The 23,022-nt window shown below is 33.9% G+C and overlaps 5 protein-coding genes across 8 annotated transcripts; 2 read left to right on the top strand and 3 right to left on the bottom strand.

Annotated features, from left to right (window-relative positions):
• LOC109335168 (protein NRT1/ PTR FAMILY 7.1-like) lies at nucleotides 1,727-5,406 on the bottom strand. 3 transcript variants are annotated; one of them, XM_019571268.1, is made up of 6 exons: nucleotides 5,296-5,406; nucleotides 5,058-5,117; nucleotides 4,392-4,497; nucleotides 4,014-4,231; nucleotides 2,976-3,535; nucleotides 1,727-2,769 (listed from the first exon to the last, which is right to left on the bottom strand). In XM_019571268.1, the coding sequence occupies exons 2-6, from the start codon at nucleotides 5,115-5,117 to the stop codon at nucleotides 1,917-1,919; spliced, it is 1,797 nt and encodes a 598-aa protein (XP_019426813.1). In that variant the 5' UTR covers nucleotides 5,296-5,406; the 3' UTR covers nucleotides 1,727-1,916. The 3 variants fall into 3 exon arrangements, with proteins under 3 accessions (XP_019426813.1, XP_019426812.1, XP_019426811.1); XM_019571267.1 differs by lacking the exon at nucleotides 5,296-5,406 and having other exon boundaries at nucleotides 1,727-1,835; nucleotides 1,914-2,769; nucleotides 5,058-5,126; XM_019571266.1 differs by lacking the exon at nucleotides 5,296-5,406 and having other exon boundaries at nucleotides 5,058-5,126.
• Nucleotides 8,144-10,843, top strand: LOC109334971 (non-structural maintenance of chromosomes element 4 homolog A-like). Its single transcript, XM_019570973.1, has 7 exons — nucleotides 8,144-8,394; nucleotides 8,480-8,560; nucleotides 8,936-9,164; nucleotides 9,283-9,376; nucleotides 9,724-9,943; nucleotides 10,029-10,102; nucleotides 10,356-10,843. Exons 1-7 carry the CDS (start codon nucleotides 8,229-8,231, stop codon nucleotides 10,611-10,613), a joined length of 1,122 nt encoding a protein of 373 aa, XP_019426518.1. The 5' UTR covers nucleotides 8,144-8,228; the 3' UTR covers nucleotides 10,614-10,843.
• LOC109334970 (cytochrome P450 76A1) lies at nucleotides 11,324-13,415 on the bottom strand. The gene is made up of 2 exons (XM_019570972.1): nucleotides 12,502-13,415; nucleotides 11,324-12,072 (listed from the first exon to the last, which is right to left on the bottom strand). The coding sequence occupies exons 1-2, from the start codon at nucleotides 13,405-13,407 to the stop codon at nucleotides 11,434-11,436; spliced, it is 1,545 nt and encodes a 514-aa protein (XP_019426517.1). The 5' UTR covers nucleotides 13,408-13,415; the 3' UTR covers nucleotides 11,324-11,433.
• On the top strand, nucleotides 15,093-17,152 carry LOC109336555 (uncharacterized protein RP471-like). The gene is made up of 2 exons (XM_019573227.1): nucleotides 15,093-15,585; nucleotides 16,685-17,152. Exons 1-2 carry the CDS (start codon nucleotides 15,222-15,224, stop codon nucleotides 17,008-17,010), a joined length of 690 nt encoding a protein of 229 aa, XP_019428772.1. The 5' UTR covers nucleotides 15,093-15,221; the 3' UTR covers nucleotides 17,011-17,152.
• On the bottom strand, nucleotides 17,115-21,973 carry LOC109336554 (protein EMSY-LIKE 3-like). Of its 2 annotated transcripts, none has more exons than XM_019573225.1 (10): nucleotides 21,723-21,973; nucleotides 20,523-20,722; nucleotides 20,314-20,423; nucleotides 19,967-20,207; nucleotides 19,633-19,830; nucleotides 19,490-19,558; nucleotides 18,124-18,375; nucleotides 17,938-18,006; nucleotides 17,780-17,843; nucleotides 17,115-17,428 (listed from the first exon to the last, which is right to left on the bottom strand). In XM_019573225.1, exons 1-10 carry the CDS (start codon nucleotides 21,748-21,750, stop codon nucleotides 17,316-17,318), a joined length of 1,344 nt encoding a protein of 447 aa, XP_019428770.1. In that variant the 5' UTR covers nucleotides 21,751-21,973; the 3' UTR covers nucleotides 17,115-17,315. The 2 variants fall into 2 exon arrangements, with proteins under 2 accessions (XP_019428770.1, XP_019428771.1); XM_019573226.1 differs by having other exon boundaries at nucleotides 19,633-19,821; nucleotides 20,523-20,728; nucleotides 21,723-21,972.

Below are 23,022 nucleotides of genomic sequence, written 5' to 3'. Positions count from 1 at the left end.
TGCTGCCTTTGTTGACTTCTGAAATATGGAAATAGTATTTACATCCTATTGAAATGGTGAAGTATTTCATAGAGAAAAATAGAGATATGATTTAGAGGATACTTTGTGGCTCTCATTTGATGGGATAAAGCAGATACCTAGGAATATGATGAATGGAACACTATGAGTGAATCATTGTATGGCAACCTAAATATTAGCCAAACAAAATATATGGGGTTGGTGAATGCTAATGAGGTATTATGCCAAGTTTCGTGAGTTGTTTCCAGTTGATTAATTATGCAATAGGGTATTAGGTTGTTGGGACCTTATCTGATTGATTAGGCTATGTTTTTCTCTCTATCCATTTGGGCATTAAACCACTGAAACACTTTTTGTGTGTGTGGTTTGCATATTAAGATGGTGATTGGTGACTGAGACTATGGTATGCTAGTTGTCACTTTCAGAATTCAGATGCCATTCTGGGATGGATTTTGTGGACAGTACATAAGCATGGGTGTTTTTCTTCCTACTTCAATATATCTTGGACAGAAAAAATGTATTCAGGAGAAGTTTTTTTACATAGCATTCGTTGATCATTTATTATTTATATTTAGTTAATATAAAAATAATACAAATGAATAATATATAATATATTGAATGTGTATAAATTTTTAATTAATAATGTAGAAATAAAAATGTCTTTGTGTGGATGATTGGTTCAGTCAGACTGGAGGTCCTGGTAAGAGATCTTCTGGACTTCGGATGGAGGTTAACTTGAACTTGCCAGTGGAGGTAGCTGAAAAGGTTCTCCGACAATCAAGCTTATTGGAGAGGTAATGCTCAGAAACAATAAATGAGAGGCAAGAAGTATGTAGAAAATAATAATGACAAGCAATGATGGAATATTGATACTTCATGTTGAGGGGAGATCCCTATTTATAATAGTTGAGATGGATGTTGTGGCTCTGGAGGGTATTATTAGACGACTTTGATAGGTCCATACTCTCGCATAGTTGAATTATAGATGGTGTCAAGTCTGGTAGTTGTATTGCAGTTTGTCCTTGTTATGTGGTAGGATGGTAGGTGAGATTTGCAGGCGGCGTGGTAGCTGAGACGTCAGGGTAATGATCCTAGAAGTTGCCCACCATGTCCGGGCAATTGTAAGGCATGTGGTTAAGCTCTTTGTCCGACCATGCTTGATTCTTGGTCGGCCAGGTAGAACAGCATGGTCGGCCAAGTGGAGCAGCATGGTCAACCAGGGAATAATACAACTCGACCAACATGGGATGTTTGGTCGGCCAGGTGGAGCACCATGGTTGACTATATGGAGCAGCATGGTTTGCCAAAGAATAACACAAGTCGACCAACATGGGATGCCCGGTTGATTGAGATGGAACAACATGTTCAGCCAAGGAATAACACAGCTATACCAATATGAGATGCCTAATTGACTGAGATGGAACAAAAAATATAGAAAATGATTGGAAATGTCCAAAATGTCTAATATAATTGTGTCAGATATGACATATCAACTATGGTAAAATACTGACATTTCTTTGAAATACTTTATATTAATATAAAATTGATTGATTTTTAAGACATTTTCAATAGCAAGAGCCTACATTGACACCACATATAAAGTGGAAAAAGTGGCCCAATTTTATTCATTTACCATACATCAATTAAGAGATCCTACACAAAAATATGTATAAGTTCCCCATAAACACATGTAATGATTCAACTAAAGTATAAATAGACAATTTAACTTGGTATTCATAAATTGTTGTATTACACATCCAATCCATTTCAAATCACTCAGTAATTTATATGGGTAGAGAGAATATGATTGATTGAAACTCTTCAGATATTAAATAAATGCCTAGCTCCATAACATAGAGAATCATTACACACTTGCATTATTGAGCAAACTGAAACTCTCACACTCTACTATTCACACCATCACCCTCTTGCATTCCCATGTCACCATTATCTCCAAAGTTGATGCTCTTGTACCACTTTGCACAAAATAAGTATAGCACAAAATCAAAGGCAGTTAGTCCTGCAAGAAGGAAGAAAAACCTGTCAATATGTCCTGTGTTCAAGTTATCTGGTATCCACCCTTTGTTCTGGCCTCTTGCAGTGATTCCCATAACCATGTTCACCAACATGCTACTTACATAGTTTCCTAGAGAAATTGAAGCCATGCAAAGTGAACTTCCAAAGCTTTTTATTCCATCAGGGGCTTGTCCATTAAAGAACTCTAATTGACCAACATACATAAAAACTTCTGATGCACCAACTAGAATATATTGTGGTATTTGCCAAAATATGCTTAAAGAACTACTCTTTTGGCCAGGGATAATATGTCTAAGCCTTAATATCTCTGTGGCACCAGATGCAACCATTGCTAACATTCCAATAATTAGGCCAATTCCCATCCTTTGGAGCTCGGTTAGTCCCTTTTGATTGCCACTTAATCTTCCGGCTAATGGAATGAGGACTTGGTGGTAGATTCCGGTGCATACAAGGACACTGCATATGTCAAATGCAGACATGCTAGCTGCTGGTAAATGAAATTTTCCTATGTTGGAATTCATTACATCACCTTGCTCAACGAAAAGAGATGCCATTTGTGTGAATACAACCGAGTAAATTATGGTGCATAGCCAAACTGGTAACATTCTTAAGACACATTTGGATTCCTCAACTTGTGTCACAGTGCATAGCCGCCATGGATTGTTTCGACTTTGTTTGTCTTTCACTGTAATTGTTGCTGCCTTGTCCATGAATCTGCTCAACATTAAGAACAATGATACATAAAAGTTTCAATAATTATATTAATCAAATAGGTGCCCAAATTCAATACAACCAAGTATCTAAATTGCAGCTTTATGTGTTTCACCTCATCATATGGTTTGGTCCAAAAAGAAACAAGTCAAAATACTTCTATGTTATTATTAAAATGAAAAGATACATGTCAAAATATCAATGCTTACTTAAAATCATCACTGTGCATAATCTTTCTACTCCCTTTGATAGCAGATTCTGAACCATCAACCTCAAAAAGTTCTCCTAAATTGGCTGGAGTAACACCCCATTTCCTAGCAATGGCCATAAAAACCTGTGCAACCCTCATCACCGGGTTCCCACATGGCTTTACATGCCTATATCTTGGAGTTCCGGCTAAGAATGACAAGAAGGCTACAACAGCAGAGGCCAAAGATACCAAGAAACCAATAGTCCATTTCCCTGAATCCTCATAATAGACTAACACAGTGTTGGAGAACAAAGATCCAACATTGAGAGCAAAGTAAAAATAACAAAAGAAAGCAACTTTTGAATTCCTTTCTTTTGGATTTTTCTCATCATATTGGTCTGCACCAAAGGTTGCTAAGGTTGGTTGGTGCCCTCCATATCCAAATGCTACTAGATATATGGATAAGTAGAAAATGCTAACTCCAAATGAGGATGCAGGCATACATGGAGAGTTGCCATCTCCGCAACCGGCTGGCTTGATCAAGAACCACCAAGATGAGAATGAGGACAGTGCCAAGCCCTATAAGCACAAATGTTCAACTTGTTAGAAAATGACGACTTAGTGTACGAGGCTTCCACTTAGTGGTATGGGGAGGTAAATCTATGTACTCCAGCCCTTGCAAGCAGAGAAACTGTTTACAAAATTTAAACTTATGACTCTATGATCACTAAACAACAACCATATTATTGCGCCAACTATAGAAATTTTTTGGATCCATATGATTTAAGTAAACACTTTCTGTTTTCAACTTTTCCTTAATAATTACAAGAATGACATATTATATTGGTTATGTTTACTATAGTCAAATATTTTTACATGCAACAGAAATCCCATTTTCACCATTTTTGTATACAACTCTTTGAAAACAAAGTCTATTATTATTAGTGAAAAACAGAAGATGAAAATAGAAAATATTTTCTTAAAGCACACAAGCCCTTCAGTTTTCAGAATGTTGTTAAACAATTAAAGTTACAATTGAAGATTAATGGTAAAATACCAGAACAAAAATGAGCTGAAAGATGGTGCAGGTTAAGTATCGACCCCAATAAGAATCACTGAGAAATGCTCCAATCAGAGAGAACATATAGACAGTTCCTGTCCACTTGCTAACATTATTAGCAGCATGAGCATTGTCTTGACCAAGAACTCTAGTCAGGAACAGAACCAAGTTCACTCCAACTCCAAAGAAAGCTAGTGTAGCAAGTGCTTGATTCACTGCATTCATAAAAACATGAAAAAAGTTACATAGGATTAAACAAACAAGTGATTTTCTCAATCAACATATATTCTATAAAGAACAAAAACAATGATCTCATTTCTTATTCTTGAAAATTGAAAACTTTTTTTCTAAATGAACATATAAATTGTTTAGTACCTAACAAGAGGCTTGCAACTTTGGCCCCTCCTCTTCTCTTCTCATCCACTTTGCTACCTTCCTCCACAAGTGGCTCTTCTCTGTAGCTACCATTACTTTCCATTACCTGTTAATTTTCAAAGCAGATACTATATATTATATGTTTGTGCCATGAAATGGATGATGAATCTATCACAATATTTTAGTGAATAAATATACAATTAGTTACTTTTTCACCACCATGTATATCACATTTTTGAAGTAAAAAAGGAGATAAATATGACTGTGTCTTTTATGTATAGTATAATCCAAAGTTTTTGGAATCACTGATGAATTATTTGACACATGAAGTTACATATCTAGTAATTTTGATGACTTGAAATATTATAAAGAGTGATATTCAATCTATCTTTATAAAATAAGAGTACTTGTATAGCAACTATTTCAGAAGATAACATCATAGATATTAAACACTAAGAAATAATTGAACTTGAAATATTAAAGTACAGATTAAGACACAAAAGGGTGTAAATGGTTAGCATAATTGTTTTTAACAACATTAGATCTAGTACTAAGAACCCCTTTATGATAAGCATATTCCAAACAATCGCTTTAAACTACTACTCTGACTCTGAGTGAACATTGTAAAAGATGATGCATCATTTTATGTGCAAACATCACTCCTACCTTAGTTTCTGCAATATTGGAGGAGTAGACAGAGAATGAAGTTGTCATTGTTGGTTCCATCTGAAGCATGCAATACACAAAGGTGATTGATTATTAGTTCAGGCAAATAAGTAGCATGTACATAAAATATATAGGATAATCTAAGCAAGGTATATATAATGGAATATACATTGCATGGGATAGGTAATAGCACAGAACTAAGAAAAGTGATGCAGATTGCATATACAGAAGCACTTACAAAGCACAGAGAACAAGTATGAAGATGAAGAAAATCTTGAAAGGATGTAGAAAAGGGTTGATGAAAGTTGAATTATAGCATGCAATATATAGGGGAACATTGGGAGAGAGAAAGACACAAGAAATGTCACTTTCAAATTAAGCTTTATTATTGATATGACTAGGCCACAAGATGAATGTTACATCCACATCTCTCATACTTATTTATGAGAAAATTAGAGTCTAGATGCATAAAAATGATGTGGACTCAACTTAGCTATAGTGAAATGGTGATATTTGTGAAAATTTCGGGTAATATGCAAGGGTATTCTTATCTTGTTGGGTAAGGAACTAATCTTTCTCAGAGTTTGTGGTTGTCTTTAATAAGTGTTGCTCCCAGAAATTGAACCCTCGGAGATCTAATTAGACTTATACACCACTAGACCAACGTCTTATTAGTGAGATGATATTTTCAACTAAGTGGTATAAGTAAATACTTCTTGATCCAAATCCTTGAGAGATTAGATTTATAAATATACCCATTTATATATTTTGACTTTAGTTTTTTTTAAGTATGAGTTTTTTTATTTTTCCACAAATGGTTTGCTTAACATGTTTCTAGCAAAAAAAAAATGTATTGATAGAGAAATAGGTGAAGAAATAATGGATTTTGATAAGACAAGAGAAAGTGAGAATTTAGATTAGGATTGTGGTGAAGAGGAGAAGTCTTAAACTTTCTAATGAATGGAGATGAGTACATGCCACTACAAAATAGGTCACTTTTGCCATAAAAACTCACATTGGGTTGGAGATTTGAGGTTTCTCTTTCCAATGAATCTAATATCTTCTAGTCCTTTTCATATTTCTATTTCATCAATTATATGTTAAAATGTTCATTCATCTCAACCATGAAGATATATCCAATCACATATTTATGAAGACGTGTCTTTCCTTAATGAATATCTATCTAGTTTTGCAAGCAAATGTGTTTTTTACTTACATAAACATGGAGGTTCTGTTTAATGATGTTGTGAATTATTGTTGAAAAAGCTTATTTTACTTACAACATATCTTATCTGTCCACAAGCTAATTGCTTGAATAATTTAAGCAAAATTCTATCCACTTAATACCTAACTTTAACTAGGACCTAGCTAAGATATTTACATTTCTTTTGGGGTACTAAGTTAAGATTAGGGAAGACAAATATGTTAAACTTGTTGGCAGATATATAAGTTCTCAACGAAGTTGATGAAGAGTGTTGGGTTTATTTGTCAAGTTTCACATTAGATAAAAAGACTCATGAAACTATTGTTTAAGACTTTAGTTTAAGAACAATGATCACTTGTCCCAAAAAATTTTTGTCTGCATGTCCCAAGGCCATCGGATTACAACTAATATAAAATAAATTATTTTATGGTTTTATGATTTTATGATTTTTTTCCATAACTTGACGTTTTTTGATAGGATTGGTCCACAATGAGACACCAAATCTTGGGACAGGTGATCTCCATTCTTAATTTAAGACGTGTTCTTGTACTTGTGTCCCTTCATTTTTCTCATGTCCCATAACAATGGAACTCCCTAATAATTGGAGGCAGTAGGTCACATTCGATTCCAACAAAAATGATATTATTTCTGATAAAGTAATAGTCATTTTGAATAAACATACAGCTGCATATATAGTCACATAACCAACAGTTTCGTGAACTCTTGTTCACATACAAATAATGCAAACTTTAAAATTGACATCACTTACTTTCTTGCATTGCCACACAAACCCATCAACGAAAAAATCCAAGAAAGATAATGATACAACTACAAGGCATATATATATACATAAGGGTAGGCATTCATATCCCAAAAGAAAACCAAATTTATGCAGCCACGTTCACATGCTGCCTTTTTTTCAGAACTATATTCTATAACCTTGGTAAAAACAAAAATAGACACACCAAGTTGTGCATGCAGATAAAAATTCCACATATGAATTTGTTTGATACTGTTCTGTGAGTGAAAATGGTTAGGTTATGTTTTGTTCAAATAACTTTAAATAATGTCAAAATCTATACTTAATGAAGCATACACTTAGAGTTGTTGTCAATATGTGTGAATTGACCCTTTGGTTAATCTTATCCTTAATCTAAACAGAGATAATCACATTGCACATCACTTATTCTAATATTTTTGGAAGAAAGCAAGTTATGTGCTGCAATGTCACTATTTATGTTAATTATAATGTGAGGGGTGATTCACTTAATTGTTTATCTGCTTTATAGTTCAATTCTGGAACGCATAAAATAGGTAAATGAATCGATCATAAATCATTTTAAAAAATTAATGAAATATTAATCCGAATAACATTTTTTTTGGTTTGGTCCAATTCATTCTTTTATTTTGGATCAAAAACCACAAAATGAAAATTTTCACATAAGCAGATTTTTTTTAATAAGGAATGTCATCTTTCTCTCTTATCTAACAAACTAATTTCTTTTAGCATGTCCGTGATTGTTATTCTTCTAATAAATTCTCTCATACGTAAGCAGATTTTTTTTGGTAGTATTAAATGTGTTTTCTCAGTCTATGACTAAGGAACTGTTAGGAATCTCTCACATAGTTTAAAATAGTAAACTTAATATAATACTTAAGTCATGATACTCTCCCAACTATTAGACTAGTCTTTTAGGTTAGGCTCTTCTCATAGACTTAAGTCCTAACCAGGATATGTAATTGTCCTTCCCATTACTTTTAAAACGGGCATAGCATTGAATTTTGTCTATTAATCAATGCGGGCATGTCTGTGTCCGCTTAAATTTTTGCGGGCATTTTCATGCGGTCCGTTTTACCATCTCTAATTTAAATCCCAAATTTCCTCTCTGTCAAATTCAATTCAAAAACAAAACCCCTTAACCCCTTTTCCCTCTCCTTTCTTTCAAAATTAGGGTTTCATCAAAACAATGAAAGGACGTTCAAGGCGCAAAATTGGCGTTGTTGAAGATGAATTCCGAGCTGTGAAGAGGGAACGGCTCAATGAAAACGCTGAGGAGGAAGAACATGAACAAGACCCCGCTAGTCGCAGAATTATTCGCTCCCAATTTCTCGAACTCAAAACTCTCATTAACGGTTTTGCGCTCACCCTTATCCATTTTCCCTTCAATCTCAACCCTATTATTGCAAGTATCTAATGCCTTTTTTTGTAATGCAACAGATAAAAGGGATAACTTGATGAACACGGACTCGGATAAGTTCGATACAATCTTGAATGAGCTCAAGAAATTGCATGATCAGGGTATTCATGTTTTCAATCCCAGTTGTAAATATTACATATCCAAGTAAAAAATAGTTTCACCAAGCTTAGTCTTTTAAAAAATGAATTTTTTAAACTAGGTTTCTAAAAATGTCAAATGTCAGTCAAAATAGTCCGAGCTAATTGTCACTATAGTAATTTGTTAAAAAACTATTTTGACTTATGTTTTAAATTTTTATGGTTTAAATTGAGTTTTCTCGTTTTTCAATTGCTAAGCTGTGGGAATTTAGGTGTTTACTATCCAGAATTATAGTTCTGTAGTGCATTGTATTAGACATTTTGCTTTGTAATCTGATTTGGAGGGTTCAAAAGCTGTAATTTAGTATATACCCATTATTGTGATTTGGAAACTTTCAGTTCAAAAGCCGAGAGAACAGGTTGCAGATGCTGAGGCACTGCTGGATTTGACACACACTCTTTTGGGATCTGTGAAGTCTTTGCTTAATGAGGGGATTACCCCAGCTCAATTTGTTGGCTCTTTGCTGAAAGACTACAGCCAAGAGGGTACTGAAAATTCAATCGACTGGAAAAAGCTTGGGATGGTTGTATCCCCCATCTTTATGAATGTTCATGGCTGTTGTACCATGTAAGATTTTCCATGCATTTTTCTCCAGATCTAATGGTTGCCGGTGCCGCTGCGATATACTAATTTGAAAGTCTTATAAACTCCTGTTACAATTTTGAGTTGTGTTGCTGATTTTAAGGCTTGGTCCCATGGAAAATGAGTTGAAGCAACCTAAAGTAGGAGTGCAGAGAAGACGGATAAAACCAACAGCTGAGAAGGCGAGGCCTGAAGAGGTGACTTAGCTTCCCCTTGCTATATATTCCTTTTGGTTTATGTGCCATTAACTAACATACATTCGTAAACTAGTGGAAAAAGAATGAAGATTGCATTCTGAAGCGTATGTACTTCACACAATACATTTTTTTGTTACAGAACAACAGGGTGTGTCACAGTTTTTTCAGCTTATTACTATTTAAGTTCAAAATGTGCATGGGTATATGATAACGTTTTTAGGGTCTTGCATAATTTTAACTTGACGAGACTTTGGTTGTTGTAAAATGGGTTATAGTTGAATTTAACTATTATCGTAATCTTTCAAATATTTTGGTATTTACTTCGAGTTCTTGTTAATATTAAACAGCTTGATGAATCCAATGAAGTGGAAAAGGCAGATACTGACAAAAACATGATAACTATGTTTAATGTCATGAAGAAGAACACGAAAGGTGTTCCACTTGAAAGCCTCATTTTGAACAGGACATCTTTTGCTCAGACAGTGGAAAATTTGTTTACCTTATCATTTTTGGTTAAAGAAGGTCGTGCTAATATCCGTGTTGATGAAAATCGTTTGCACTATGTTGGTAAGACATGTTCCCACCCCAATAACTAATTATTTCCTTCCTATTTTTCTTTTGTACCGTAGTAAAATGCCATGTTCTTTTTCAGAACCTAAAAATGCTCCAAAGACGCAAGAAACGTACACTCATTTTGTGTTCAGATATGATTACCAAGACTGGAAGGTGATAGCAGAACCCAATGCTCATAAACAGGGAATCCAAAGTGCTTATTGTAAATTCAATCCAATCCTTGATTTTCAAGCGGGATGCAATCATTTTAGGATAACTATATCATTATTGTTCAAAAGGGGAGAAAAGGATAACACTTACAGTTTTATTATTTCTGATACGATTAGAAGGGTTTTTTTATAGTATCTTGTTCGACATATGTAGCATTCACAGGCCTTTTAATTCTGTCTGTCAACATTCTTTACAGTTAATGAAGGACATGGTGCTTGAGGGTAAGGAGTTAATGCCACATAGAGGTCAGTTTTGCATTGTGATAGACTCTCAGCCAGAGATGGCTGGTGACAATTCTCAACCAGCTTTGTCTGTAACACCTATCAGGAAGTTATCACGGAATCGAGGGCGGACTGTGCAGGAGGATAGTGTTGTAGAAGAATCTCCTGGATGTGATGAAGAAAATGTTTCCAGAGCAGCTGCAGTCCGTAGGTGTAAACGTAAGCTTCATTAAGAGATAGCATATTGGGGATCAGATTAATGTGATTACCTTTTTTTGTTCATTTGTCTAGTTGCTTCTAGCCAGTAGCATGTCAAAATGAGTTTTGTGATATGTATAGTGCGTAAATATTTCTACACTGGTCATAGTAAATAGCTTTAGAGGAAAACTGTAGGTGAAACTATCAATGATTTAGAAGTCAATGGTTTGTCTATAACCTTGATTAATGATAGAACATTATGATATTATTTGATCTATGTATTTGACTCTAGTCGAGAAAGAGTTTGTGGCGCACATTATTGTGGTGGTGGTAATTCACTGTTTTTATATGTCTGGCTTTGTTATGTGAGTGCTTATACCCATTTTACCACCCTGTTTCTTTTTGTTCTTTCCTCCCATTGACACAACTTCTTCACTTTCATATGGTACTCATTCATTGGAATTATGACATCCACTAACTTTATCTATGCTTTGATAATACCATTACATGCTGGAATGTTAAAGTCTTGTGGTGTCTCACACATCACTTAGTTAGCCAATTCTCACGGACTATGACAAGACTAGAATCAAAACAGTAATGGCCTAATTCAACTTGTATAATACTTGCAAGTTTTATGTTTGAATTCTTTTAGGATTTGAGTTATAGAACTTATATGAAAGGAACATGTAGCTGGTGCAGTGTCATATACAATACTTATTTCACACTGATTGTATCTGGTGCATTGTCATATACAATACTTATTTCACACTGATTGTATCTGGTGGCCATTAGAACACTACACAAACTATGTTCTTCGAAACAAGTTATAGCAAGCAATTTGATGCCATAACTGTTTCATCCCTCTGGAACATGAATATTGAATTCCTTATAAGGCACTGGTATAGCTTTCAAGGGAACAGCTTTTCTTAGAGTTATTCCCATTCCTTCACTCATGTTCATCTCCTCTGGTTTAAGTCCATCTGACAAAACCCAATCAAAGGAATGCAAGATGGAGCCTAGTGCCATGGGAAGCACACGAGAGGCAAGTGGCATCGCCGGGCACATTCTTCTACCAGAGCCGAAGGGTATAAACTCAAAATGGTGACCTTTATAGTCCACCATGTTTGGCTCTAAAAACCTTTCTGGCCAGAACAATTGAGGAGCATCCCATGCTTTGGGGTCCCTCCCAATTGCCCAAACATTCACTAAAATTTGTGCCTCTTTGGGAATATGATAGTCTAGCATCTTGCAAGAGTCCATGGCCATGTGTGGAACCAGAAAAGGAAGAGGTGGGTGAAGTCTCAGTGTTTCCTTGATTACTGCATTGAGGTAGGGAAGATTCTCTATGTCCCTTTCTTCAAGATTTCTGCCTGGGTCTATTTTGCTCCTTAGCTCTATCTGCACTTTCTTTAATGTTCTTGGGTTGTGTAGAAGCTCAGCCATTGCCCATTCTAGTGTGCTTGTAGTTGTGTCTGTCCCTGCTGTGAACATTTCCTGTAACCAAATAATAATATAGGATAATGATCATCACTTATTTTTATACATACTTTGTAATCATTAATCAAAAGATTTTTGTTTTGGAACACAAATATGATTAATGGTTATAAAATATTTGCCAAAAGAAATGTGTAAACATTTAGTTTATTTACTTTTTTATCTTTTCTATATACATATTTGAAAAATATAAAAAAAAAAAGTTGAACCATGATATCACATCAGATCACTTATCAGATCTCTTTTTTGTATGCACCAATCAACAAATGTGTCTCCTAGTGATAAGTGAACATTATTCCCTTTTGATTCGTATAGATTATTTAAAATAGATTTTGCCTCCAGCAATAATATTTTTTCATACACAATGAAACAGAGATTGATAACTTATAAAAAATGCACCTAAATCCAAATAATCAAAAGGGGACTTACAAAGACAACAACGTTTATAGTTCTTGATGAAAAACTATAGGGTCCACTGGCACCATCTCCATGAAACTCCAAGAGAACTTCCAAGAAGTCTTTGTTCTCCTTCTCATTATTCCCACCATTTTCCATTCTTTCTTTGATGAAACACCCTGCTATCTCAAAAGCTCTCTCAACATGAAACTGTGTGTTCCTCCTTATACCTTGAGGATCAAACCACCTCAAAATTGGTAAAAAATCTGCAGCATTAGGCTTCCCAGCATACTCCATAACCTTAACTGTATGATAATAAAATCTAGCACCTCTCTCCATTTCTGTGTCCAACAAATCCTTTGAGAATATTAAGTTCCCAATAAGGTTAAAAGACATCAAGAAAAAGAACCTCCTAAGATCAACACCACATGTTCCACACTCACCAGCTTCTTCTATCAACATCACCATTCTGTTTATGCATTTTCCACGCACACCAATCATAGCATCTAACCGGCTTGTAACGAAGAACTCGGTGGTGCATAAACGTCTCAACATGCGCCAGTGTGGACCATATTGTGAAGTTATGAGTGACCCTTCATGGCCATGGTTCCCTTTCATGGACTCATAGATTTTTCTCCCAGCAAGGACCACATCATTTGTTTTGAACATTTCACATGCCACTTCACTAGAAGACACAACCACTGTGCACATGGAACCTAACCAAAGGGTCATGATTGGTCCATGTCTAAGGGCCAATTTTGTGAAACACTCATGAGGTGACCAACCTAGTTGGAACATGTTTCCAACCACTGGCCACCATCTTGGTCCTGGTGGAAGATTACCATGTTTCTTTACTTTGTGATGCCTATGTTTCATGACCAATACCCAACCTACCCAAACCAATATACCTAACACCAATCCCACAACCTTGTATTCCATTTACAATGTTTTTGTTTGTTTTGTTGTTCTATGTTTCATGTTATGTGACATACTTCACATATAAGTTGCTTCTTATATAGTTTTTTTTATTAATGTTACTAAGTGAATAGATGGAGATTGATACATTTTGAGGCAAAGATTATTGAAAATATTTTTTCCCTCTTCATATGCACAATAAAGATTAATTTTTTTTGTAAAGGTATCTCATTCAGAGTATATAATTGTCTCTTCTAACAAGTGTAGCTCATATCATATCAAAGTAATTGAGTTTCTACCAACTCCGCTAGCTCTTTCTACCTTATTCATACTTTTTCATATACTACTAAACTTTATAAGTTAAAACCTCTATAAATTTTATGTCTTTTATAATTAGATAATATGAACTATTCTTTTTCCTAATTACCTCCAAGCTTTAGTTGTTAGTGAAATTGGTCCTACATAGAAATAATGTTAAATTACTAGTATGTTAACAAAGAAAATGCTTTCATTGGACTCACAACAATAGCAATAGCCTCACCCGTGGTACAATGAATGTTAGTCAACACTGATGGCCGAAGAAAATGTCACTAAAATATAAATTGATTGAGAATGAGGAGATAAATAATAATGATATGAGAAGCGAAATTAATAAAAATATGTATAAATGCAAAAAATTTATTATTAGTAATTTATTATTATCTTTACAGGGAATATCACAATAATTAAAGTATAAGGAGATCGCGGAATATTCCCCTTTTTTATAAATTAAATTACACTTTATTACATTGAAGTTTGTCTAAATAATATTAAGCACTAAACTTGTCTAAAACCAAACTCCACCTCATTTCATAAATATGAATATATTATATAGGATATAAATATATGAATATATTACATATGATATAAATATATTATGAAAATAAATATAAATTTTACCATCCCATAATTTGTTCCCTTGTGGTTTGAAACTTTGAATTTGTGATTATGAATCTACAAACGACATAGCAAACGTTGCACTAGGGACCACGGTCCTCACGTTTTGGGACCATATTTTAATCTTAATTATCATTATATCAATTTTATTGCACAAATGAACAAAGAATTTATGACATGTCACCATTCTTAAGAATAACAATACCATAAAATACAATCCTAAATCTTGCATCGTACACAACTTTGAAAACTCTAATACATTCTTTATTAATCATTTTTAATTTGATTGAATATTAGTTGGAATTGTGGGATGATTGTCCTCAATCATATATGATAATCCATCATGTCCTTTTCATTGACAAAAAATATATATAGTTAAGTAATGATATTTTAATAATTAACTTAATAAATTTGCTTAGAAATATGAAAACCACTATAAACAAAATCAACCCACTAAAATTTAAAAAGTCCTATAAAAAGTATAAGAGAAAATATGTATGATAGTGCATGGTCCCAAAAGTATATTCAGGGTTATAGTACTTGAATTAATAAACAGATTTTGCTTCCTTTCCTTTTTAATGTAGAAATTACCAAGTTACAATTAAATAATGTGAACATGTAGCTATTTTTTTTTGTCAATTATTACTCATTCCATAAAAAGCGTTAACTTTTAATTAAAAGTTTAACTTCCCCAAAAAAATTATCTTTTGAGAAGATAAAGAAAAGTTGGATGAGAGTTGCACAACTCATTTGTAAAAAATAAAACAAAATTCAGATTTATTTCTTGATAACAAACCCAATGAATAAGTGATCAACCCAAAAAGGGTTTTATAGCATGAATTGCAGCAAAATTCAAGTTTCAATTTTGAAGTAGTCATTGCTTTTGTTTTGTTTAACAAAGAATGATGTCAAATTACACAGTGGAATCCTTCACAGTAGAAAACAACACTAACAACCATGGTGTTAATCTCCGTACGAGGCTGTTCAAGCCAGAATCAAGATCAGAGGTTAAAGATGAAAACTTTGTCATAGTTCTGGTCCACCCATATTCCATTTTGGGTGGTTCACAAGGTCTTCTTAAAGGAATTGCTTCTTCTTTAGCTTCTAATGGTTATGTTGCTGTTACCTTTGACATGAGGGGTGTTGGTAGGTCCACTGGTAAATCTTCTATATCTGGTTTTGATGAAGTTAAGGATGTTGTTGCTGTTTGCAATTGGGTCTGTCATCATCTCTCTCTTAACAGAATCTTGTTGGTGGGTTCTTTCTGGGAATGTTTGAAATATGTTATTATACATTATAAGGTGTACCACATGTAATCATCAAATAGAAACATTCATGGGCATGTGGGCCCATGAGTGTGCTAGGTTTGTAATCCTTATTCTTCTAATAATATATTGGTAGCCGCTTAACAGAAACTTTATTTGATTGCTTGTGGCGAGCGCTGTACAACGATCGCTCCCGCTGGATGAACATGACATGTGATTTATTTTGCATGTTTGATAATTGTTCATGGATATAACTCATATCTGTATATTAGTCTTATTTTTTATTTAGAAGTTGTGACTACATGATCTCTTTAGAGGAACAAATATTATACTTATTAGGTAAATTAGTAATTTCCCATGAATTTGAGTGTGTATGAAGGTGACTTTTTTTTTTCCAATAACTTTCAACCAATAAGAATTTATCTTATTTTTATGGTAATATATAAATATACTATTTTTTTCACACTGGTTTTCTATATTTTGACTTGAGATTTGATGGAGAGGTGTCACAAGTTGAAATGTCTGCATCTGGAAGATATCTCAAAAACGGTGTTATTCTTTCATTAGTAATTGTTTATAACTTTATTTATTAGAGTATATATCTCCAGATATCCGTTTCTTATGTTTTATTTGGTTTGGGAAGAAATTGGAAACAGACAAGAAAGAAAGTGGTGAAAAAAGTGGATTTTAATTTTTAAGTGTTTTAGTACTATCAAGTGTCTGAATTGTTTGATCCATGCCTCCTAATATTTCCGTACATCTTTGTCTAAACTAATGAAATTGTGCAAAGGACTAGAAAGGAATGCTATATCATTATATATTTTGTTCTTGCTTTAGATATAGACCAACTTGCAGATCTTTTTTTTGCCTGAGTTTTGTAATGTTATTAAATAATAGGCAAAATAACTACACTGGTCTCTTAAATAATTTTAACTTAGGGGATTGAATGCTAACCTAAAAATATCAAGGGGCTTATATGTGTGCTTGAGTTCACATGTTAGACTTATAGTGTTAATCCAAGTGGTTCTTTTTTCCTCAAGTCATTAAGGGATGATGCCATAGATTGCAATTTGCAGCATGTAAGAATTGAACATTTTTTACAGGTGCACCTATAGCAGGGTCAGCAGTTGATCAGATTGAACAAATCATTGGTTATGTGAGCATAGGTTATCCATTTGGCATGGCTGCATCAATTCTTTTTGGAAGACACCACAAAGCCATCCTACAGTCCCCAAAACCAAAACTCTTCATCATGGGAACACAAGATGGATTCACCAGTGTAAATCAGCTTAAAAACAAGCTTAAATCTGCGGCGGGGCGTGTCGAAACACATTTAATCGATGGAGTAGGTCACTTCCAAATGGAAGGACCTAGTTATGATGCTCACATGGTAGACCTCATCATTAAATTCATTGCTTCTTTGTAATGAAAAAACAAGATAGTGCTGAATGCTTATTGTGAACTGCTTTTTCCATTGGGGTCAGTTTGTGTTAAAATATTTGTAGATGAAAGAAATTGCAAGCATTTATGCTGATTGAATAATATAATATTATAGAGATGATTAAAAGCATACTAGTATGTCATTCATGTTTAATTTACAATTCACATATCTCATGTTCCACTAAATTGGAGCAAGTCCTACTAGCTACACTACTTATTTATAAAATGAACAAATAGAAAACATAGCTATGACAATGGTACAAGCCCACTGAAGTCAAGTATGGTGATATACTAAGATGGAGCACAACTCTTTCTTGGATAATTTGAACCTCCAAGTACTCTAACACCACCAAGAGAATCATTCTGTTGTTTTTTCCAGCCATTTTCTTGATCCATTGATTGCCCTTGTGAAAAGGGAGGTTCTCCATCAGGTTTGAATTGAAGGAACAAAGTCTTACAATCCGTGAAGTAAATTATGTTTGCTGGTTACTAGATTGACAGTGAGAAACTATAGGGGTTACCAAATATTGCATTAGTCAATAAGAACACATGAGGCATTTATTTATCCAAAATAAAGGGGAAAATTGCCTTGTGTTTCATCATCATGTACCTACTATTGAGGGGGTAGTAAATAAGGAAAATTGCCCCTAGCTGTTGCTGGCTTACTTGCATTATCAGAAAATTAAGATACAACAGAATGTGGTGAAATTCCATTTAATTCCACATGAACAAATTTCTAGTAACTTAGTTATTACCACTTTCACCATCTGAAACATCTCCAAGCCTAGCAATGGCATTGACAAGGGCTTGTTCATGTTCCTGCATTTCAAAGTGAGGGGAGCCTCATCATGGTTGTAGAAAATAAAAAGATAAAATAATAAAGGAAATTCAGAGAAAAATGGTCGATCCTCACTTTTAACACTTTCTTTGCTTTCTCCATTTCCATTGGATCGGGACGACTGGCGCTAAAAATCCTCTCGACCTGATTTGGTTACATTCCATTCGATTAAATAGTATCCAAATATTTGTATCCTTTAAACAAGTAGCCAAATCTAACAGTAACAGAAATATTAGAATTCACAGTTGTGTATGATCATACCTCTTTGATAAGGGTATCTGTGTGGAGTATCTCTATATCACCTGTAGGCTTCTTCCTGCTCCCATTCTGCGACAAAGTGAAATCTTTCTTAGGCTGAGCCTTTGTGATTCCCCTACCCCTTCCAGCATCTGTAATTGCACCACCACCGGACACAGACCTCTTCATCCCTCTACCTGAACCAGGCCGGCCACCTTTATGAGGTATTCTAGGATCAGGATCTTCACCTTCCCAACGAATATCTTCTGGCAATATCTACCATAACAAACAAATAGTTACTAACTACGATATCGTCATTGAGTGAGTGATAATTAGTAAGAACTATGACGAACACAAACTCTTAGTTGACTCTTGCCAGTCAAATTGATAAAGAATAATGAAGAGAAAAGCAAAGAGACGTGACGCACATAGATAGAATAATGCTTCAATGGGATCAGAAGAATAATACTCGATTTGCTTTCGAAAAGAAGACAGAGCTGTGACAAAAAGCTGATAGGAGAAACCATAATGTAGGTGTTCCAGCATTGCAAGTGACGTATTTTTACATTTTCTTGACGTTAGTGCATGATTAAAATTAAAACTCCAATCCACTGACTAACCAATAAATGCGAAGAACATGCTTATTAACGTTTTGCTTTCATTATAGTAAGATTTGACAGATGGAAACACTAAAGGGGAGATTTAATGAAAGTAGAAGGGTTTCTACATATTAACAATATCACTGATTCTGAATTTATACATGTTACAATATTGAGAGGTTAATATGCAAGTCAAACTATTGAATATTAGGTTATATAACTTCTTCAACACAAATTAGAGACAAAAAGTCAGTTACAAAGGCTTCATGAAGCAAGGGTAACAGCGCATCACAAAATAATTTAACAATTGCCGCATCATGCTTAATGAACATCCTGATAAAACCTAACAAACAAAATTCGAGTGTGTTACTGTACTGTGGTCTTATCTTTATTTCAGAATGAATTATCCTATATATTTTGAACTTTATTTGTTTGCAACAATTGCAGATACTTACACAAAGGAAACGACCAACACTCCAACAGTGAGGGCCCAAACCAGACAGGGATATTGACTATATGGCAACGCAATACCTTCAACCACTAAAAAAACTACATTTTAGACAGAAATATATTGTTTATCTTATTAAATTCACAAGATGTTTTATGCCCATTTCAAGGCTTGGGATTCAACATATAAGACATATTCATCATGTTTTATAAGTTAGAGATGTGAAAAATAAAAGGCTCTGGATAATTTGCCAGGCAGAAACTATTTCTGATAAAAAAGAGTCATGCTAAAACTAGATGGGGTACATGATTACCACAGCCGAATAATATTGCAAGAATTTTACCTCTTTAAGATTGACCCACTCCCATGTTTCATCTGCTGAATTAATATCATAGACCAAAGCATGCCGTCCCTGCCAAATATTTAATTAGAGAGATTAGCTGAAGCCCATGTTTTACGAAGTGTTTGTAGTCTACAATAACGCACCTCGACAGAATTATAATCCGTAATAACAGCTTCATAGAAGTGATTGTCGTCGGGCCACCTTGTCCAAACTTTTTTCCCAATCAATGGATCATAGGGGCCTGCTTCAGCAGGTTCATTTGTTGCAATGGCACCCAAAGCACTCCCCCGATTATTGACATGGCTTCTGCTAGTAACACCTGTAGAAGGCAACTGCATGGACTTCATTGAGGATGCACTAGTCAATATCTTTAATATAAATATATAGGTTATGTTATTCGAGAATGGAAAACATTGAAAAAAAGGAAGTAAAAATCAGTATCTAGTTTTCATGATGTTACACGACTGAAACACTTACTGGTTTTGGCTTCTTGGTCTTTACTCCAGGTGGGAGTCCATTCCTCAACAAGGAAGGTGTTGGTTGAATATGTGGATGAACTACCGGACATGGTGCACCCAAGGATAACGAAGCCGCAGATTGTGGTGTTTTTTGTTTCTTACGAGATGCGGAAACGGCAGGGCCAGATATGTGGTCATGAACTGATTGAGCATTATTTACGGTGCCAAGGTGGACTCCTCCACTTGCCTTTCTCCACTCCCTAACAACACAGTTGGTTACACCCAGATAAAAATGTAGAACAAACCGTAGTTTGCTCAATGATACACACAAATTGCTGAATAGAAAACGACAAGACATAATATAACCTTATACTGCGGATGATGTCATCAGAATTTACTCTGGATAGAAGTTCTCTATGTTCTTCATCTGATACTCTCAACTCCTTCCTGAGCTCTGTAATTAAACTTTCTTTTTCCTGGAGTACATAGGCAAAAAGCAAAATATAAAATTCAACTATTGATCCTATCCAACATACTGCATAGACATTTGAACCAATGATTTAAGACAATGGTACCCAAGTAATTGCATCAGACTGAGCTTTAAATGCCCGCAGGATAGAGGTGTAAGCTTCTTTCTCAATGTTGTGGATCTGGGTTTGCATGTCGTTCTGCATTCTAGGAAATGCACCAGAGCCTACAACTGCTGATCTTCCATTTCCAGCAGTATGAACTGGTCGTTGAAATCTATTTTCATGGGAAGGAGGAAGATCATCATCTGTTCCTACAGGTTATTCGGATGTTGGAAATTAATATGCAAGCAACCTTTTGAATCCAAAATGCAAACAGAATAGTGGACCAATTCATGCACGAGTGCACGAAACCTTACAGTCTTACAATAAAGCAATCAATCAAAGGAAAAAACAACAACCAACAATAACAATAAAAAGAAAGGAGACTGAGGAAATTAAAAAAGCAAAAAGGAAATGAGAATGGAGAGTGAGGAACTTAAAAGATGATTGAGGCATTGAGCCTTGTTGGTAGGAAAGTGAGAAACAAAATAATAAAAAGAACAAAGAGCATGTACTAGTTATGTTTTTTTCCAAGTCCTATCCTATTGTATAAAATCAGATCATGTCAGATAATGAACCGGTGCTGTAAAATCAGTGAAAATAATACAATCTAGGTCCTGAAAAGTAATACGATAAATAATATATAAGCATCAATCAGATTCAATCTTGATTCTATGATTTAGAACACATTGTAAGTGACACCATAATTCAAACTTATAAGTCAATACTCAACCAGAATCAGTGTGTGAGAAAATGAAGTTACCCAAATCCCATTTTTTAGTACCTGCATTTTGCTGTAAACAAAACTAAAAGAACAGTGCTTTTTAATTTGATAAAAAAAAGATCAAGATCCTAATCATCAAATTAACCAAACTGATTCTAGAAATTATGTATTAAAACACATTCTTCAACATCATAAAGCAGCAATTTATGGAATGAAGAAAACAACAGCAACCAAACAATTTCAACTGCTACTTTAGTCCAAAGTCACTATAGAGAGTGACACAAATTCAATTAATGTAAAGTATGAAGTAAACCACATTAGAGTGAAAAATCAATTCATCATAACGAAAACACAAACAAGAAAGCAATGGCCCTTGAGCATAGAAACTACACAATACACACTCCATATAAAAAATAAAAGTAAATATAAAAGCAGAAAAAGTAAAAAAATAAAATTAATATTAAATTTTTTGAATGACCCACCACTGGTATCAGAGTGATCAAATTCCATTGGAAAACTCGTGAGCGCAGTTAGGGATTGAAAAACGAGGAATTGGGAAAAATTGGAGCGTAATTCGGTTCAGAAACCGAAGGAATATTTGAATTCAGAGAACACGATCAATGTCTCACTTCTTTCACGTTTTAAGCGTGTTTGGTATAAGATATTGTGTTTTAGATTGTAATTATATTTATCCAGATGAGATTATAAAAAAAATTAAAATCTATCAGCATCAAAAGATGAAAAAGTGCTTATTTTCTTGGTTTATCTCTTTTATAAACTAAGCTAATTTAGGTACATTATGAACGATAGGATAAGTTTGGAATTTCTCAAAATACTGGGTCAAATTTTCAATTTTAGTAATTTAGGGGTAAGGGATATATTTTGGTTTCGTTTACATGTTTTGCTTTGGTATAATATTTCTCGGATTTAATAGGTATCTACTGACAGTGTAAATGTTTTTTACACTGTCAGTCAATCATCCACCATTGATTTATTAACCACTATTAACTCTCGAATAAAAGTAATACAAATTAATGGTGAATGATGTACTGACATTGTAAAAAACTTTACTTTTTTTAACTCATATTTCTCTACATGTGACCAAGAAAACTTTTTATATAATTAATGATATTTGTGAATCTATAATTTGTTCTTGCTAAAATTTATATTTCCATGTTACCTTTTGTTTCTATTATATCTAAAATTAAGTCTACCATTACTACTATAATGAATTTATATGATATGATTTTTTATTTTAATTTATATCTATATAACATTAACTATATTATTATTAATGTATAATAATAAATCTTAAAATACGATTTGAATACTTATTTTTTTGCTCTAATCTAACTTTGTTTATATTAGTTCCCTAACTTCATTTTAACTTTCACATTAGATTAAAAACTCTTGTAATAACATTTATAGTCATTTTATATGTCTCTTATTTTGTTAATATGGTAAAGTGACATATACCGGAAGAATTCCTGAAAGTTATATTATTTTACGAACATAATGCCTTTTAGAACAACACTATCTCGCAACCCAAACACATAATAGTAATGAGACGCTTGTGGCAAATTCAAAACACAATTGTAACAAAAAAGAATCGAAAACAACAATAAGAAAATAAGAAATCGATCGGAACTTGAATGCATGATCTTGATTAAGATCAACACACATCACATATATGGTTTCTTGAGTTTTATAAAGGAAACAAACTCTTCTATAAGATTTGCCAATAAAAAAACACTGGAATTATTAAAAAAGACTTACAAAATT

Source organism: Lupinus angustifolius, chromosome LG20, assembly GCF_001865875.1.
Source record: "Lupinus angustifolius cultivar Tanjil chromosome LG20, LupAngTanjil_v1.0, whole genome shotgun sequence".
Lineage (NCBI taxonomy): Eukaryota > Viridiplantae > Streptophyta > Magnoliopsida > Fabales > Fabaceae > Lupinus > Lupinus angustifolius.
This window is presented reverse-complemented; position numbering and strand designations above follow the sequence as displayed.

What these genes read in the sequence shown, in the direction of transcription:
- LOC109334970 (XM_019570972.1), bottom strand. Translation starts at nt 13,407, where the DNA reads ATGGAATACAAGGTTGTGGGATTGGTGTTAGGTATATTGGTTTGGGTA. An exon ending in CTATAAACGTTGTTGTCTTT is followed by an intron (nt 12,073 to 12,501) that starts GTAAGTCCCCTT and finishes ATTTGGTTACAG; the next exon opens with GAAATGTTCACAGCAGGGAC.
- LOC109334971 (XM_019570973.1), top strand. Translation starts at nt 8,229, where the DNA reads ATGAAAGGACGTTCAAGGCGCAAAATTGGCGTTGTTGAAGATGAATTC. An exon ending in GTTCATGGCTGTTGTACCAT is followed by an intron (nt 9,165 to 9,282) that starts GTAAGATTTTCC and finishes GCTGATTTTAAG; the next exon opens with GCTTGGTCCCATGGAAAATG. An exon ending in AGAAGGCGAGGCCTGAAGAG is followed by an intron (nt 9,377 to 9,723) that starts GTGACTTAGCTT and finishes AATATTAAACAG; the next exon opens with CTTGATGAATCCAATGAAGT.
- LOC109336555 (XM_019573227.1), top strand. Translation starts at nt 15,222, where the DNA reads ATGATGTCAAATTACACAGTGGAATCCTTCACAGTAGAAAACAACACT. An exon ending in CTTGTTGGTGGGTTCTTTCT is followed by an intron (nt 15,586 to 16,684) that starts GGGAATGTTTGA and finishes GAACATTTTTTA; the next exon opens with CAGGTGCACCTATAGCAGGG.
- LOC109335168 (XM_019571266.1), bottom strand. Translation starts at nt 5,126, where the DNA reads ATGCTTCAGATGGAACCAACAATGACAACTTCATTCTCTGTCTACTCC. An exon ending in CCAATATTGCAGAAACTAAG is followed by an intron (nt 4,498 to 5,057) that starts GTAGGAGTGATG and finishes GAAAATTAACAG; the next exon opens with GTAATGGAAAGTAATGGTAG. An exon ending in AGTTGCAAGCCTCTTGTTAG is followed by an intron (nt 4,232 to 4,391) that starts GTACTAAACAAT and finishes TTATGAATGCAG; the next exon opens with TGAATCAAGCACTTGCTACA.
- LOC109336554 (XM_019573225.1), bottom strand. Translation starts at nt 21,750, where the DNA reads ATGGAATTTGATCACTCTGATACCAGTG. An exon ending in CGGATTATAATTCTGTCGAG is followed by an intron (nt 19,559 to 19,632) that starts GTGCGTTATTGT and finishes AATATTTGGCAG; the next exon opens with GGACGGCATGCTTTGGTCTA. An exon ending in AGTGGGTCAATCTTAAAGAG is followed by an intron (nt 18,376 to 19,489) that starts GTAAAATTCTTG and finishes TTGTTATGGTAG; the next exon opens with ATATTGCCAGAAGATATTCG.